General features: G+C 40.9%; 1 protein-coding gene across 8 annotated transcripts in view; it reads left to right on the top strand.

The window, feature by feature from the left end:
• Positions 1–15,877, top strand: part of SUPT20H (SPT20 homolog, SAGA complex component) — a 107,912-nt gene that overhangs the window by 72,877 nt on the left and 19,158 nt on the right. For all 8 annotated transcript variants that reach the window (XM_073583246.1, XM_073583243.1, XM_073583244.1 and 5 more), the window contains 4 exons: positions 1,048–1,203; positions 2,430–2,736; positions 8,561–8,727; positions 9,155–9,210. In XM_073583246.1, the coding sequence (XP_073439347.1) occupies positions 1,048–1,203; positions 2,430–2,736; positions 8,561–8,727; positions 9,155–9,210 (686 nt within the window). The remainder of the gene's footprint in view (positions 1–1,047; positions 1,204–2,429; positions 2,737–8,560; positions 8,728–9,154; positions 9,211–15,877) is intronic.

The raw sequence follows: 15,877 nt of genomic DNA, 5'->3' as shown, positions 1-15,877 counted from the left end.
GGGTACATTCACGCAGCATTTGTAGTATACTTAAGACGTATACATTGGGTTTATGTTGGGAAATACTCCCGTACATCACCGAAAGGCTTCCATGGTAAAAAAAAAAAAAACACCATGAAGGTATCTAATCTCAAGCCAACCACTGTGATCGCCGTACTTGTGCCTATATTTGACAGCTAACTACGTTGACTATGTTGGATTATGTTCATATCTTGCAAAATCCATAGTCTTTGTAGATGTAAAGTGAACTTGTCACCTCAAGCAAATGCTAGTTTAGGGTTAATCTGCTGTGGTGAGTTCTCCTTCAATGGAAGTCTTCAAACAGAGGCTGGACAGACATCTGACTGGGATGATTTAGCGAATCCTGCTTTGAGCTGGGGGTTGGACCAGATGGCCCAGGAGGTCCCTTCCAACTCTACGATTCTATGATTCTAAATAGCTTTGCAATGCTGGCCAGCCGCCTTACTGAAGGTACAGCACTTGGGAGAAAATGAACTTCTTTCCTCCCGTGAGCCGCCGGCTTTCAGTCATTGGGGCGTGCACAGAGAGGTTACAGTCACTGCTCACAATACTGTAAGCACATGCGGCACATCTGTGCACAGCGAGCTTTCACCGTGCCAGAGCAAGCTGCTGCTCACAGAACAGTAAGCGGTGACAGTAACTACTCGGTGCACAGCCCCATGACTGAAAGCCGGCGGGGAGGAAATTTCAGTTGATTTTTTTTTTCCCCTGGTAGCTGCACTTTAAATAAGGTGGTCAAACAGCATTGTATTGCAATTTACTTTACAGATCAACCATATATATGCAGGTAAAAAGAAAAATAAACTTTCCTCAACTTTGACAGCTTCCCTTAACAGCTGCACAGTATTCATACCATCTACTATACCTCTATGTTGCATCATTGGCAGGACAACCTACCTCTCTTGCATGGTCCTCTCTGCGATGATATAGGATGTTGAAGCTAGGCATTACGATATCGCCGACAGTAATTTGCCTTATGATGATATAAGATCATCACTCACATATAATATTCTTAAATATTTTCAGGTAATATTTTTAGTCCCCAGCAGTCAGGAGGTCACCTGAAGTCCACAACTCCTCCACCATCCAAACCTCCCAGCATCTCTCGTAAACAGTCCGTGGACCTTAACCAAGTCGGCATGCTCTCCCCCGCAGCTATGTCACCTGCAGGCTCTTCACAAAGTGAGTCACGACCTAAATTCTCCATTAAATCTCCATAGGCCTTTGGTGTAGAGGTCCTCAAGATTAAGCTCTTCTGTCTAATGGATTGGTGACGCCATCGTGTGTGCTTGTGTGCGCTCCAATGCTTGTCAAAGCCTCGTAGACTTTCTAGCAATGTGTTCTTGTGAAACTGTATGTATTTGTGTTTTAATGTAATTGTCGTCATGTTTTATATATCCATGTATACATATTTTTTCTTTTTTCTGTATGCACCCTTTGTGTGTGCATATTTATGATACCAGAATGACTTGTGTTTTCATGCTTTAAAAAAAAAAAAAATAATAATGCAATGCAAACCAGGTATTCGACATGACGAAATGAAGCGCGGCATTACTCCTTTTTGTATGATGATTTGATATTTAGATGCTGCCATTTTTAACGAGACCTCGGACTAAGCTCTTCCAGCTCTGCTGTTTTATACATGTGTAGCCTGGGCAGGGCGCAGCACCCTTCATCACGACTTTTTTTGAACGCTGTCACTTTAATACGTCTTTTAATATATTATTTTAAGTTGCCTCAAAAGTATTATGCGAGTGCATGAAAGCTGCTGGACATGTGCAAAGATGACTGCAAGTCATTGTACGTTTTTACGATTACCGTACGCATATATTCATTTATTTTTTAAAAACTACTTCGGTTGCATTGAAGTCGGCCAGCCGTTTGTAATGCTGTATGTTGCAGGCAAGACTGGCTTTTAATGATTAGGATTGAAGTGATTTCATGGTTGTATCTCTGAATTTTTTAAAGTTGCATGCCATGTGTGAAAATGATTTTGGAAATTTGTCATATTTAAAAAAAGAAAAAAAAAAAGCAAAAATGAGTGACTTTTTTTTTGTGTTTTGGAAACTGAAATGTTTGCTTCAGCCTTTACTAACAAAACATTATATTCCTCTGATTTGTTTTGCCATTAAATGGGTTTGAAGCATTTGCAATCTGTTAACAAGGTGTTTTCTTTCTGTCTTTTTATTCAGCAAAATTCAATGATGTCACAAAAAAAGCACAAATTAAAAAAAAACAAAACAACAAATAGTAAATCTTCTAGAATATTTTAAGATGTAACTTACAAGACACATAATAGAAGAACACTCTATACTGTTTTTTTTTTTTTCGTTTGTTTTTCTTCTTTCCTCCACATTTAACATTGTGTTTTTTGTACTAGTGCTCTTTTTATTTTTCTCAATGAGCAGGATCTGGAACTCCCAAACCATCTACTCCTACACCAACCAACACCCCTTCATCGACACCGCACCCACCCGATGTTTTGAGCTCCACTTCTCTCACTCCTTCTGTAACCCCCACACCCCAAGATCCAAGTTTTAATTCCCAGACTACTTTGATAGCACCGTTTGCTCAGCAGCAAATGTCTCTGAGTCAGGGGTTACCTGTAATGACCATTCCGCTGTCCAACATGGTAACATCTGTAACAACTGGAACGGCCTCCACCCAAGTAATGACAAACCCCGCAGGACTTAATATCATCAATGTAGTCGGATGGTAAGTTCTTTGTACTTCTGTACTCCAGTGGTTTTTGTTTGGCCGAATTTATTGCTTTATGGGGAAAAAAATGTTATCTTCCTCTACTCCTGTTCCACAGCCTCTGAACAGATATTTAAGACCTATCCCATGAGTATACAATGTCTAAATACAGTTCTGTTCCATGACCTTATGTTTCTTCTCTCTTAAACACCATCCTGAAAGGGCTGTTTTAGCTGACCAGTTCATGTTACTTGAGAAGCCGCTTTGAACTGCTGCTCTAGCAAGAATCCATACATTGTAAATAGTGTTTGCGTATCGATTTGTGCTAGAGCAGCAGTTCAAACCAGCTTGTGAGGGAGCATGAACTAGGCAGCTAAAACACCACTTTCTGCATAGCAGAGAGAAGCTAAATAAGCGAATAGAGTAATTGCAAAAAGTCATAACTTTACAAAGGCTGATAAAATATAAAACATTTAGCGTTTTTTGAAGTCTAGGTCTATCAAAAATATCTGAAGCACTTGGTCAGAAAAATACTCTTTGCAAATATGGATTAATAAATTAATGTATTTTTAATATTCGATAGTTTTGTTATAGAAGGCAACCATCAAACTAAGAAGACTAGTATAAGGTGGCTTGTAGCTATGGACCAAAATAAACACAGCAGGGCGATTAGTAGGATGTTATGGGATTCTTTATAGCTTGTCTTTTACACATTGAAACACTGCTCATTGTGGGTTTAGGGGTCCAGTGGGCGGTCCTAATCAGCGATCTGCATGCATATTTATAAAAGGAAGGCTGTCAAACGTTGATTAGAACCGCCCACTGGACTCCTAAACCCAGAATAAGCAGGCATTTTAATTAATAAAATTTGAGTTATTTCTTTTCCCACAAACTGTACAACACGCAGGCTCAACAATGATCTTGGTTTTTTTTTTGTTTTGTTTTTTTTTTTTTTACTCCTTCAACACCAGGTGGGAGTTCTATAGAGTAGTCTTACTGATCGGTTCACTACACAGTACATGATCCTCTAGGGCCGTTGTGTGTTCTGCACAAATACTTTTCCATCAATAAAATTGCCATCGTCTCACTTCTTGTCTTATTTCCTCAGACTTCTAAGACACTTGTCCTCATAATAAAGCGAGCCTTCCTTCTGCTAGCGTTGCCCTTTATCCTTGCATTTCATTTCCATCTTCTGCACTTGTATGTCCGCTTTCTGGTCCTTCACCATGGTAGTGTATGGCTGGCCTTGGCCTATCTTATCATGGATCTCCTCAGTCTACCCTTCCTTCTTTGTGTCACTTTTTTGCTTCTTTTTACTGCTTTTTGTTTTTGGAGTAAATTTTAAGAGACAAAACTTTAGATACATTGATTTCCTTACTTATCTGCTTTGGTCAAATACATTTAAAGTGTGTGTTTACATTATTTACAGGGGTGGTCCACTTTATCATAATGTATAAAATGTCTGTATGGGGACATGATGTTCTGGCACTTACAGGTACTCCTCCGGTACTTTGTCAGTACAGCCTTCATCACAGACTGGTCAGTTCTCTTGTTTTCAATATGGCCGATAATGGAGGACATGACCGCTTCTGTCAATCGGCCTCCTCCAGTTGGAAAGCTGTTTTACCATGTGTGATGTCTTTCCATTGGAGAAGGCAGATGGAGAGGTCCGGCCACCTGTTCCTCCACTCGCGGCCATATTGAGAACCGCTGAGCTGTGCAGTCTGTGAGGAGGTTGTACTAACAAGTGCAGGAGGAGAACCTGTCATTCTTATATGGCAAGTGCTATAAAAATGGACAAAAGTTGAGAGTTCAGACCGCAGTGTAATCTAAAGTAGCATATATGAATCCCTTTAGTCATATTCCAGTTGGAAGGCATTTGTGTTTTTGGAATTTTAGTAATTAAAACGGCATATATAACGGAAAAGAATAACAAGGTGTCGACCAATTGAAGTTTGGTAGACCACTAAATTATTGGATATAAATAGTGCTCACTATTTTTGGAGTGTAATTTAGACCGGTTGACAGTATTTTTTTGGGGGACAACCAGAGTTAATGATGTATAACCCACTGACCATACCAATGTTGTCTTGATCCATTATCCATATGTACAGTGGGGAAAAAAAGTATTTAGTCAGTCAGCAATAGTGCAAGTTCCACCACTTAAAAAGATGAGAGGTGTCTGTAATTTACATCATAGGTAGACCTCAACTATGGGAGACAAACTGAGAAAAAAAAATCCAGAAAATCACATTGTCTGTTTTTTTTTCATTTTATTTGCATATTATGGTGGAAAATAAGTATTTGGTCAGAAACAAAATTTCATCTCAATACTTTGTGATATATCCTTTGTTGGCAATGACAGAGGTCAAACGTTTTCTGTAAGTCTTCACAAGGTTGCCACACACTGTTGTTGGTATGTTGGCCCATTCCTCCATGCAGATCTCCTCTAGAGCAGTGATGTTTTTGGCTTTTCACTTGGCAACACGGACTTTCAACTCCCTCCAAAGGTTTTCTATAGGGTTGAGATCTGGAGACTGGCTAGGCCACTCCAGGACCTTGAAATGCTTCTTACGAAGCCACTCCTTCGTTGCCCTGGCGGTGTGCTTTGGATCATTGTCATGTTAAAAGACCCAGCCACGTTTCATCTTCAATGCCCTTGCTGATGGAAGGAGGTTTGCACTCAAAATCTCACGATACATGGCCCCATTCATTCTTTCATGTACCCGGATCAGTCGTCCTGGCCCCTTTGCAGAGAAACAGCCCCAAAGCATGATGTTTCCACCACCATGCTTTACAGTAGGTATGGTGTTTGATGGATGCAACTCAGTATTCTTTTTCCTCCAAACACGACAAGTTGTGTTTCTACCAAACAGTTCCAGTTTGGTTTCATCAGACCATAGGACATTCTCCCAAAACTCCTCTGGATCATCCAAATGCTCTCTAGCACACTTCAGACGGGCCCGGACATGTACAGGCTTAAGCAGTGGGACACGTCTGGCACTGCAGGATCTGAGTCCATGGTGGCGTAGTGTGTTACTTATGGTAGGCCTTGTTACATTGGTCCCAGCTCTCTGCAGTTCATTCCCTAGGTCCCCCCGCGTGGTTCTGGGATTTTTGCTCACCGTTCTTGTGATCATTCTGACCCCACGGGGTGGGATTTTGCGTGGAGCACCAGATCGAGGGAGATTATCAGTGGTCTTGTATGTCTTCCATTTTCTAATTATTGCTCCCACAGTTGATTTCTTCACTCCAAGCTGGTTGGCTATTGCAGATTCAGTCTTCCCAGCCTGGTGCAGGGCTACAATTTTGTTTCTGGTGTCCTTTGACAGCTCTTTGGTCTTCACCATAGTGGAGTTTGGAGTCAGACTGTTTGAGGGTGTGCACAGGTGTCTTTTTATACTGATAACAAGTTTAAACAGGTGCCATTACTACAGGTAATGAGTGGAGGAAAGAGGAGACTCTTAAAGAAGAAGTTACAGGTCTGTGAGAGCCAGAAATCTTGATTGCTTGTTTCTGACCAAATACTTATTTTCCACCATAATATGCAAATAAAATGAAAAAAAAACAGACAATGTGATTTTCTGGATTTTTTTTTTTCTCAGTTTGTCTCCCATAGTTGAGGTCTACCTATGATGTAAATTACAGACGCCTCTCATCTTTTTAAGTGGTGGAACTTGCACTATTGCTGACTGACTAAATACTTTTTTTCCCCACTGTAAATTATACTGCAAGTGCACTGGACTGGCCCGCTCATGGCTGATTGGAAACAGAGGTTGCGGTCTCTAGATAATGTCACAGTCAACAGTCTCTGTCTCTGCTGTCGGTGAAGCAGCATTTGGGCTTTGCGGAGCAGGGAGAGCTGAATAAGGGTTTGTTGGCTGCAAGTTCACTTGCAACGCCCAGTGCACTTGCAGTCTATTTACATATGGATCTTTTAAGGCTCGTTCAAATATCCGTGCAATACACGGACCGCAATACACCGACTGGCCCAACCTGAGCGTGACAGCCTTATCGAAATACATGAAACTATCACACTCTAGTTGGGAGAGCTGCGACCAGTCTATGCTCGGACCAACGCACACTGACGTATGACCGAGCCTCTAGTCTAATGTCAGTCCTCTTTGTATATGGAAAGTACATATTTCCATGCAATGAATCTGGAAAATATAGGTGGCATTTTAATTGCTGAACAGTGAGTGACGTCTACATCTTTACCTTTCCCCTCTAAAAAGCTTCTGACAAGTTAGCGTACCTTTCTAATTTTCCACCGAAATGTGTTTTTAGTCAGATGTAATTTACGTACACAGGATTGGGGGGGGGTTTATAGTACATTTCTTACTTTCCACCATAGAGGATTTGCACCATATGGCTCTCTCCTATGGCAGCTCCTAGTACTTTTTCTGGTGAAAATCAAGGCATTAGATGCCATATTATGGAGGTGTTGTATTCTAGAATTATGTACAGCTCTGGCAAAAATTAAGAGACCGCTTTCAAATGTTCAGTTTGTCTGATTTTTCTCTTTGTAGGTATATTGAGTAGAATATAAATTGTTCTTTTAGTCTACAAACTTCTGACAACATGTCTCTGAATTTCCAAGCAATAAATTGTTTTTTTTCTGAAAAGGAGAAATCGTCAAAATAAAAAAAAAACAAAACAGTGCTTTCAGACATCAAATAATGCAAAGAAAACAAGTTCATAATCATTTAGAAACAACAATACTAATGTTTTAACTCAGGAAGAGTTCAGAAATCAATATTTTGTGGAATAACCATGATTTTTAATCACAGCTTTCATGCGTCTTGGCATGCTTTCCTCCAGTCCTTCACACTGCTCCTGGCGCAAAAATGTAAGCAGTTCTTCTTTGTTTGATGGCTTGTGACTATCCATCATCCTCTTGATTACATTCCAGAGGTTTTCAATGGGATTCAGGTCTGGAGAATGGGCTGCCCATGACAGGGATTTGATGTGGTGGTCTCTTAATTTTTGCCAGAGCTGTATTACTATATTTCTTCCAGTTTATTTCCAAATTGCCATTTTAAAGGGGATTGTCAGTAGGCTGTTGCTATTTAATCTGAAGACAGCAGGAGATGGAGACTGAAATACAGAATTCAGGGATGTGTCACTTGTCACAGTGAGTGCTGCTGTTTACTAACCGTGAAGGATTTATCACTAAGGGATTAACATGGCAGACTAGACACGCCCCCTCCTGTGATAAGCAGCTCACTATCTATGGCCTTTGTACATGTAGAGCCTGGTGAGGGCGGGAGCAGCTTCCTCAGCTCTGCTTAATTCCAAATCTATAAGCTCCGATTGTGTCAGAACGGCTGCACCCAGTAATCTAAGTGATACATAGTTGGGTTCAGCTTCTCTTTTCCTACATCATGCTGTTTTCAGATGAATTATCAAAAACCTGCAGACAGATTCTCTTTAACGTTGCCTATGGGGCTGATCAATATAAAATACCAAATTAATAATGTCACCACGCCAAAGCTACCAGTTTTGGCTCTTATTTTATTCTCGTGGCTCCCTTGAGTATCTTTTTTTTTTTTTTTTTTGTTTGCTTTTTTTGTTTTTCTTGCATTGTATCCCATCATACAATTCCAAGGATATGGGCCTTTTTATTTAGTGCCAGTTTTTAGGACCTTTTCTAACTGGGCGTTGCTTATAAAACAGAGCAACCTAAGTATACGCCCCAGAGGATTGTGAGCCACGCCCTCCGTCACCAGTAGCCACACGTCTAGCACAGACTACACATCATGAAGTAGAGCTTTAAAACCAAAAAAAAAGAACATTTTTTGAATTCTATAGATATTAATTCACTTTCTTTCCTGTTCCGCAGTGGCCCACAGGCAATGATGAGTGGCTCAAATACCATGCTGGGGTGTAGTACTGGTGCCATTACCCCTGCAGGGATAAATCTGAGTGGCATGTTACCATCAGGAGGCCTTGTGCCAGGTACAATGCCGGGCACATTGCCAGCCACCATGCAGTCTGCCTCTCAGGCAGGTCAGTATCACTTAGTTTTTGGTGAAGGTTTGGTGATTTTTTTTTTTTTTTTTTTTGCTTTTAACAAATTACTTTTTTTTTGTTTGTTTTGAATGTGTTAATACTTATTTCTAGTCAAATTTGAAATTGCACACATCTACATAAAAAATGTTTATTTTTTTTTGTATTAGTACTGAATGCCAAAAGTAGCATGTTCTAACATGGTTGTAATAATAGAAAGTCTACCAGAATACAATATAAAGCATATTATACACAGAAGACACCAACGAGCCAATGTCCTTCTTACCAACACCGGTATAGAAGTATCGGCACAGTACTGACTGACGCTGATCCATTGTGACGTTCCGTTGTTTAGAATGCCACTAGAAAGCTTTGCTTTTTCTCGGCCTTTCTGCTGCATTTTTAAACAGACACTTTTCTCCAACAGGTGGTCCTTTTGGTATAAAAAACAATCCCAACTTGAGGCCATTAAATCTGCTTCAGGTAATTACGGCCATGTATTTCTTTTTGCATTTTTGTGTTTTTTGTTCTTTCCTTTGTTTTTATATAATGAGGTTACTTTTCAGTTTTGTTTTTTTTTTTCTTTTAAAAGGTAAAATGAAAATTTGTCATTCTCTTTATAAATGTAGGAAACATTGACCCCCCCCCCCCCCCCCGATTCTTGTTAAACCATCTGAAAGCTGCATGATGTAGGGACAGACATCAAGAATCCAGCGATTTCAGTACATCCCTTACTTTTTAGTGTTGTTAAGATCTCCGTTTTATCTACAAGTTCCCTGAATGCTGATCTTTGTATAACACTTTCGGTGCACTCTGTGCATAGGCAGAAAGCTGCCAATCGGTGGTGGAGGCGGGGTTATGCATAGCTAATGAATGCGGACGACTACATGGCGGCAGGTTTGCTAATCCTCTAGTGATCTCTTGCTGATTTTTAAAAATAAAAAAAAAACACCATTTAATCAACACTCAAACAAGCAGTCCAGTAAGTGACCCATCTCTGGAATTGGGGGTCTCTGCACCTACATTCAAGGTTGATGTGTTTATATCTGTAATTTTAAGCACTCCCTTTAAAGGAGCTGTTCATTACTGTACAAGTCCTTGTTACGAGCAATGGCCACTGATTGGCTACAGCGGTCACATGATATAACAATGTCGTATGGGGTTGTGAAGTTGTGGTGTCTATACACAGTAGAGCAAGACTGGCCAACCCAACTGCCTTACGCATACGGTGTGTCCTGACAGTATCTCGATACGGGGAATAGAAGAATCGGGCATGTTTCATTGCAATGCTCAGTAAGTTTTTTTTCTCGGGAGACTGTCTTCTACCAGATGTGTCCTAGCTGTGTCTTATTTCCCTCTGTATAGAAAAGGCATTCTCAGTGAAATGCCAAACTGGGTGTGTGTATGTATGAAAGGATCAGGGCGAGTAAATGTCAACGGTGTATGGGAGTCTTTTGACAACAGATTAATTTGCTGCTCCACGTTGAAATAAACATGCACACTTGGCCAATCTGACAGTGTGGAGGACATCTTGTATTCCATCTTGGTGCACTGTGACCTAGATTTTTATCATAGGTTGCTACTTTATACTTTTTGATGGAAAGGATGGAGCTGGCTCATGAACCTACCAGGTAGATGCAGGTATTACTTCCCCGGTGTCTGCCTGTTGCTGTTATGACCACGGTTGGCTCCAGTCACTGCTGTTTAACCATTTAAATGCCAACATCTGACATTGACTGACCTCCATGATTTCCATCGACACTGCCATAATGTTCCGATGGACTAATGGCTAGAAGGCTATCATAGCTGCCATCTGGCTCCACCTGTGAAGCTCAGCCACGGGCTGAACTTCCAAGGATAACAGAGATTTCACTAGATATTATAATACTGTGGTTACAGATTCACACACCCTAAAAGGACAAAAAAAAAGTAAAAAGGAACAAAAAAAAAAACAGTTGGAGAAGAAATATAAATATATATAATATTACATTACTTGTATGTTTTTATTTCTAGTGTATGTTGTGTGTATTTAGTATCGTGTTGGCCCAAAAATTCCAGTCTATCAAAATATAAAGTTATTTATGCCTTACTTTAAATGCCAAAAAGAGAAAAAGAAAAACAGAATACTAGAATTACCATTTTTCAGTCTCCACACTTCTACAAAAAAAAAAAATGGAGAATAAAAAAAAGCATTCAAATGTCATATTTAGACCAAAATTGTATAAATGAAAGCGTCAGCTTGTGGCACAGAAAACAAGAGCTCAATGCTTCATTGAGGGACAATTTAAAAAGTTGAAAAAAAAAACCTTCCACGTTTTTATTCCACCTCTAAAATATCAAGAAAATTGGCCAGGTTTGATATCGCTGACTTGGAGAATCATGCTGCCACGTCATTTTTTTTCCCCCTACAGCGCAGTTAAGTCAGAGCCCCAAAAATCAATAGTGGAAATGCAGGAATAATTGTACAATTTTGCAGTGCTTGGAATTTGTTTCCCATTTTTGACTACATTATGTGGCGAAATGAAGGGTGTCGTTCAAAACTACAACTCGTCCCAGAAAAAAAAAAAAAAAGCCCAATTGACGTTGCATTGCTGATAAGTCAAAAGCTGAAGGCATTTCATGGTTTTCCTCAAATATAACTTGGGTATCTGGCTATCGGTACAGTAATTTTTATCGTAAGTACACATCAAATATGAAAGACAGAATCTTAAAAAAAAATTCAGAAAATTACATTGTATGATTTTTACATAATTACCGTATATACTCGTGTATGAGCCGAGTTTTTCAGCAAATTTTTTTATGCTGAGAAAGCCCCCCTTGGATTATACACAAGTGAGGAGCGGAGCACCGGATCCCAGGAGGCAGGAGCTGGCTACTGTGGCTAACCTGTGCCCACTACTAAAGAGAAATGTATATTCCCTGCTCTCCACGTCCATGGTGAATATTAATTTGTCTTTAATAGCGGACAAGCTGTTGGCTCTAAAGTGCCCGCTACCTTAAGGGAATGAATATTCACAGCTCTCCACTCTCATGGGCATGGAGAGCAGTGAATATCCATTGATCTTTAATAGCAGACACGGTTAGCTGCAGCCGCCTGCTTCCTGCAGCTGCTGTGTTCTACCCGCTACTTAAGGAAATGAATATTCGCTGCTCTCGACGCCCATAGTCCCGGCGTGGAAAGAAGTGAGTATTCCGGCAGCGGTCCTCTGCTTGTAAGCAGCGCATGACGTCACTGCCCCATGCGTTACTTACAAGCTTGCATCAGTTACTGGCATCAGAACAGGACTGCGAGGGAGCGCAGGGAAGGTGAGTAGAATAGTGGTTTTTTTTGTTGTTGTTTTTGTTTTTTTTTGTGTTTCTGATGGGGGGGCATGCATACGAGGATGGGGGATGAGGGGGCCATGCATACCAGGCTTATACTCGAGTCAATAAGTTTTCCCATTTTTTTGTGGTAAAAGAAGGTAACTTAACTTATATTTGGGTCGGCTTATACTCGCGTATATATGGTAAATTGCATTTTATTGCATGAAATAATTATTTAATACAGTAGAAAAACAACTTCACATTTGGTACAGAAACCTTGTTTGCAATTACAGAGGTCAGACGTTTACTGCAGTTCCTGACCAAGTTTGCACACACTGCATCAAGGATTTTGGCCCACTCCTCCATACAGATCTTCTCCAGATTTTTCAGGTTTTAGGGTTGTTACTGGGCAACGTGGAGTTTCAGCTTCCTCCAAAGATTTTCTATTGGGTTCAGGTCTTCAGGGCTAGGCCACTCCAGGACCTTGAAATGCTTCTTACAGAGCCACTTCTTAGTTACCCTGGCTGTGTTTCTTGGATCATTGTCATGCTGGAAGACCCAGCCACAACCCATCTTCAATGTTCTTACTAATGGAAGGAGGTTGTTGGCCAAAATCTTGCAATACATGACCCCATCCCATCCTGCCTTAAATACGGTGTAGTCATCCTGTCCCCTTTGCAGAAAAGCCCTCCCAAAGGTATGATGCTTCTCCCACCATGCTTCACCGTTTGGACAGTGTTCCTGGGGTTGTACTCATCCTCCTTCCTCCAAATACGGCAAGTGGCGTTGATCCCAAAAATTTCTATTTTGGTCTCCTCTGGCCACATGTCTTTCTCCCATGCCTCTTCTAGTTCATCCAGATGGTTATTGGCAAACTTCAAATAGGCCTGGACATGTGCTGGCATGAGCAGGGGAAACTTGGATGCCCTGCAGGATTTTAATCCATTATGGCGTAGGGTTTTACTGACACTGAGACTGTGGTCTCAGCTATCTTCGGGTCATCCTTCCATGTAGCTCTGGGCCAATTCCTGACCTTCCTCAGAATCATCCTTACCCCACGAGGCGAGATCATGCATGGAGCCCCAGACCGAGGAAGATTGACAGTCATCTTCTGTTTCTTCCATTTTCTAATTATTAATATCATGAAACAATCACTGACCTCAGGGAGACCAGTCAAAGAAAACACTGCAGCAGCCAGCAAAGGCGCTCAATCAGTGAAATCCTAGCTACATTGCTCCCTGGGAAATACGAATATGCAAATAAAGTCTGTGGAGCCTCATTTAAGAGTCTCAAACACGGGACTAGCCAGATCTTCCTCCAGGGAAGGACCCAGACTTTATTTGCACGTTCGTATTTCCCAGGGAGCAATGCACCTAGGATTCCACTGTGATTGAGCGCCTATGCCGGCTGCCACAGTGTTTTCTTTGACTGGTCTCCCTGAGGTCAGTGATTGTTTCGTGATGTTGGTCTACTAGGCATTGCTCCCACCTAGCCAGAATCCTACTCCACACTGATGAGGGGCAACACCCCAAAACAGCTGTCTGTGGATGGATACCTGGCCTTGGTATTTCCCTTGTCATATCTGTAAACTCGTAAAGAGCTGGATATTGACTTAAAGGGCCACTTAATATGGTGGTAATGGTGGTTTCCAAAAGGAGCCACTCCTTGGCTGGGTCCTTCTCTGGAGGAAGATCTGGCTAGTCCCGTGTTTGAGACTCTTAAATGAGGCTCCACGGACTTTATTTGCATTTTCTAATTATTGTGTCAACAGTTGTTGCCTTTTCACCAAGCTGATTGCCCTGTAGCACATCTCAGCCTTGTACAGGTCTACAATTTTGCCCTGGTGTCCTTAGAGAGATCTTTGGTCTTGGCCATTGTGGAGTGGTTGGAATGTTATTGTTTGTGTGGACAAGTGTGTTTTATACAGGTAACGAGTTCAAATAGGTTGAATTAATACAAGTAATGAGTGCAGAGTAGGAGGCTTCTTACAGAGAAACCAAGACGTCTGAGAGCGCCATAAACCTTGTTGATTGGTAGGTGATCAAATACTTATTTATGCAAAAAAAAAAAAAAAAAAAAAAATCAATTTAACCCCTTCATGACCCAGCCTATTTTGACCTTAATGACCTGGCCATTTTTGGCAATATTGACCAGTGTCCCTTTATGAGGTAATAACTCAGGAACGCTTCAACGGATCTTAGCGATTCTGAGATTGTTTTTTCGGGACATATTTGGCTTCATGTTAGTGATAAACTTAGGTCAATAATGTTTGCATTTATTTGTGAAAAAAACGGAAATTTGGCGAAAATTTCGCAATTTTCACATTTTGAATTTTTAATCCGTTAAACCAGAGAGTTATGTGACACAAAATAGTTAATAAATAACATTTCCCACATGTCTACTTTACATCAGCACAATTTTGGAAACAAAATTTTTTTTGTTGGGAAGTTATAAGGGTTAAAAGTTGACCAGCGATTTCTCATTTTTTCAACAAAATTAACCATTTTTTTTAGGGACCACCTCACATTTGAAGTCACTTTGAGGGGTCTATATGGCAGAAAATACCCAAAAGTGACACCATTCTAAAAACTGCACCCCTCAAGCTACTCAAAACTACATTCAAGAAGATTATTAACCCTTCAGGTGCTTCATAGCAACTAAAGCAATGTGGAAGGAAAAAATGAACATTTTAATTTTTCCAATAAAAATTTTCTTTTAGCATCAACTTTTTCATTTTTCACATGGGCAACAGGATAAAATGGATCCTAAAATTAGTTGGGCAATTTCTCCTGAGTACACCGATACCTCATATGTGGTCATAAACCACTGTTTGGGCGCACGGCAGGGCTCAGAAGGGAAGGAGCACCATTTGACTTTTTGAATGGAAAATATGCTGGAATATTTAGCGGTTGCCATGTTGCGTTTGGAGAGTCCCTGTGCGCCTAAACATTGGAGCTCCCGCACAAGTGACCCCATTTTGGAAACTAGACCCTCCAAGGAACTTTAGATGCATAGTGAGCACTTTGAACCGCCAGTTGCTTCAGAAATTGATCCGTAAAAAAAAAAAAAGGACTTTTTCTTTCACAAACATTTTCTTTTAGCCTCAGTTTTTTTCATTTTGACATGGGCAATGGGATAAAATGGATCCTAAAATTTGTTGGGCAATTTCTCCTGAGTGCACAGATACCTCATATGTGGTCATAAACCACTGTTTGGGCACACGGCAGGGTCCCGAAGGGAAGGAGCACCATTTGACTTTTTGAATGGAAAATTAGCTCCAATCGTTAGTGGACACCATGTCGTGCTTGGAGAGCCCCTGTGTGCCTAAACATTGGAGCTCCCCCACAAGTGACCCCATTTTGGAAACTAGACCACCCAAGGAACTTATCTAGATGTGTGGTGAGGACTTTGAACCCCCAAGTGCTTCACAGAAGTTTATGACGCAGAGCAGTGAAAATAAAAAAAAAAAATTTTTTTTCCTCAAAAATGATTTTTTAGCACGCTATTTTTTATTTTCACAAGGGTAACAGGATAAATTGGACCCCTAAAGTTGCTGTTCAGTTTGTCCTGAGTACGCTGGCACCCCATATGTGGGGGGGGGGGACCACTGTATGGGCGCACGGCAGGGCTCAGAAGGGAAGGAGCGCCATTTGACTTTTTGAATGGAAAATTAGCTCCAATTGTTAGCGGACACCATGTCATGTTTGGAGAGGCCCTGTCTGCCTACACTTTGGAGCTCCCCCACATATCACCCCATTTTGGAAACTAGACCCCTTAAGGAAGTTATCTAGATGCATAGTGAGGACTTTGAACCCCCAGGTGCTTTACAGAAGTGTATAACGCAGAG

This window comes from Dendrobates tinctorius, unplaced genomic scaffold (assembly GCF_039654945.1).
Source record: "Dendrobates tinctorius isolate UK_male_01 unplaced genomic scaffold, ASM3965494v1 ptg000075l, whole genome shotgun sequence".
NCBI lineage: Eukaryota > Metazoa > Chordata > Amphibia > Anura > Dendrobatidae > Dendrobates > Dendrobates tinctorius.
The sequence above is the reverse complement of the archived record's forward strand: the minus strand, read 5'-3'. Positions and strand labels throughout refer to the sequence as shown.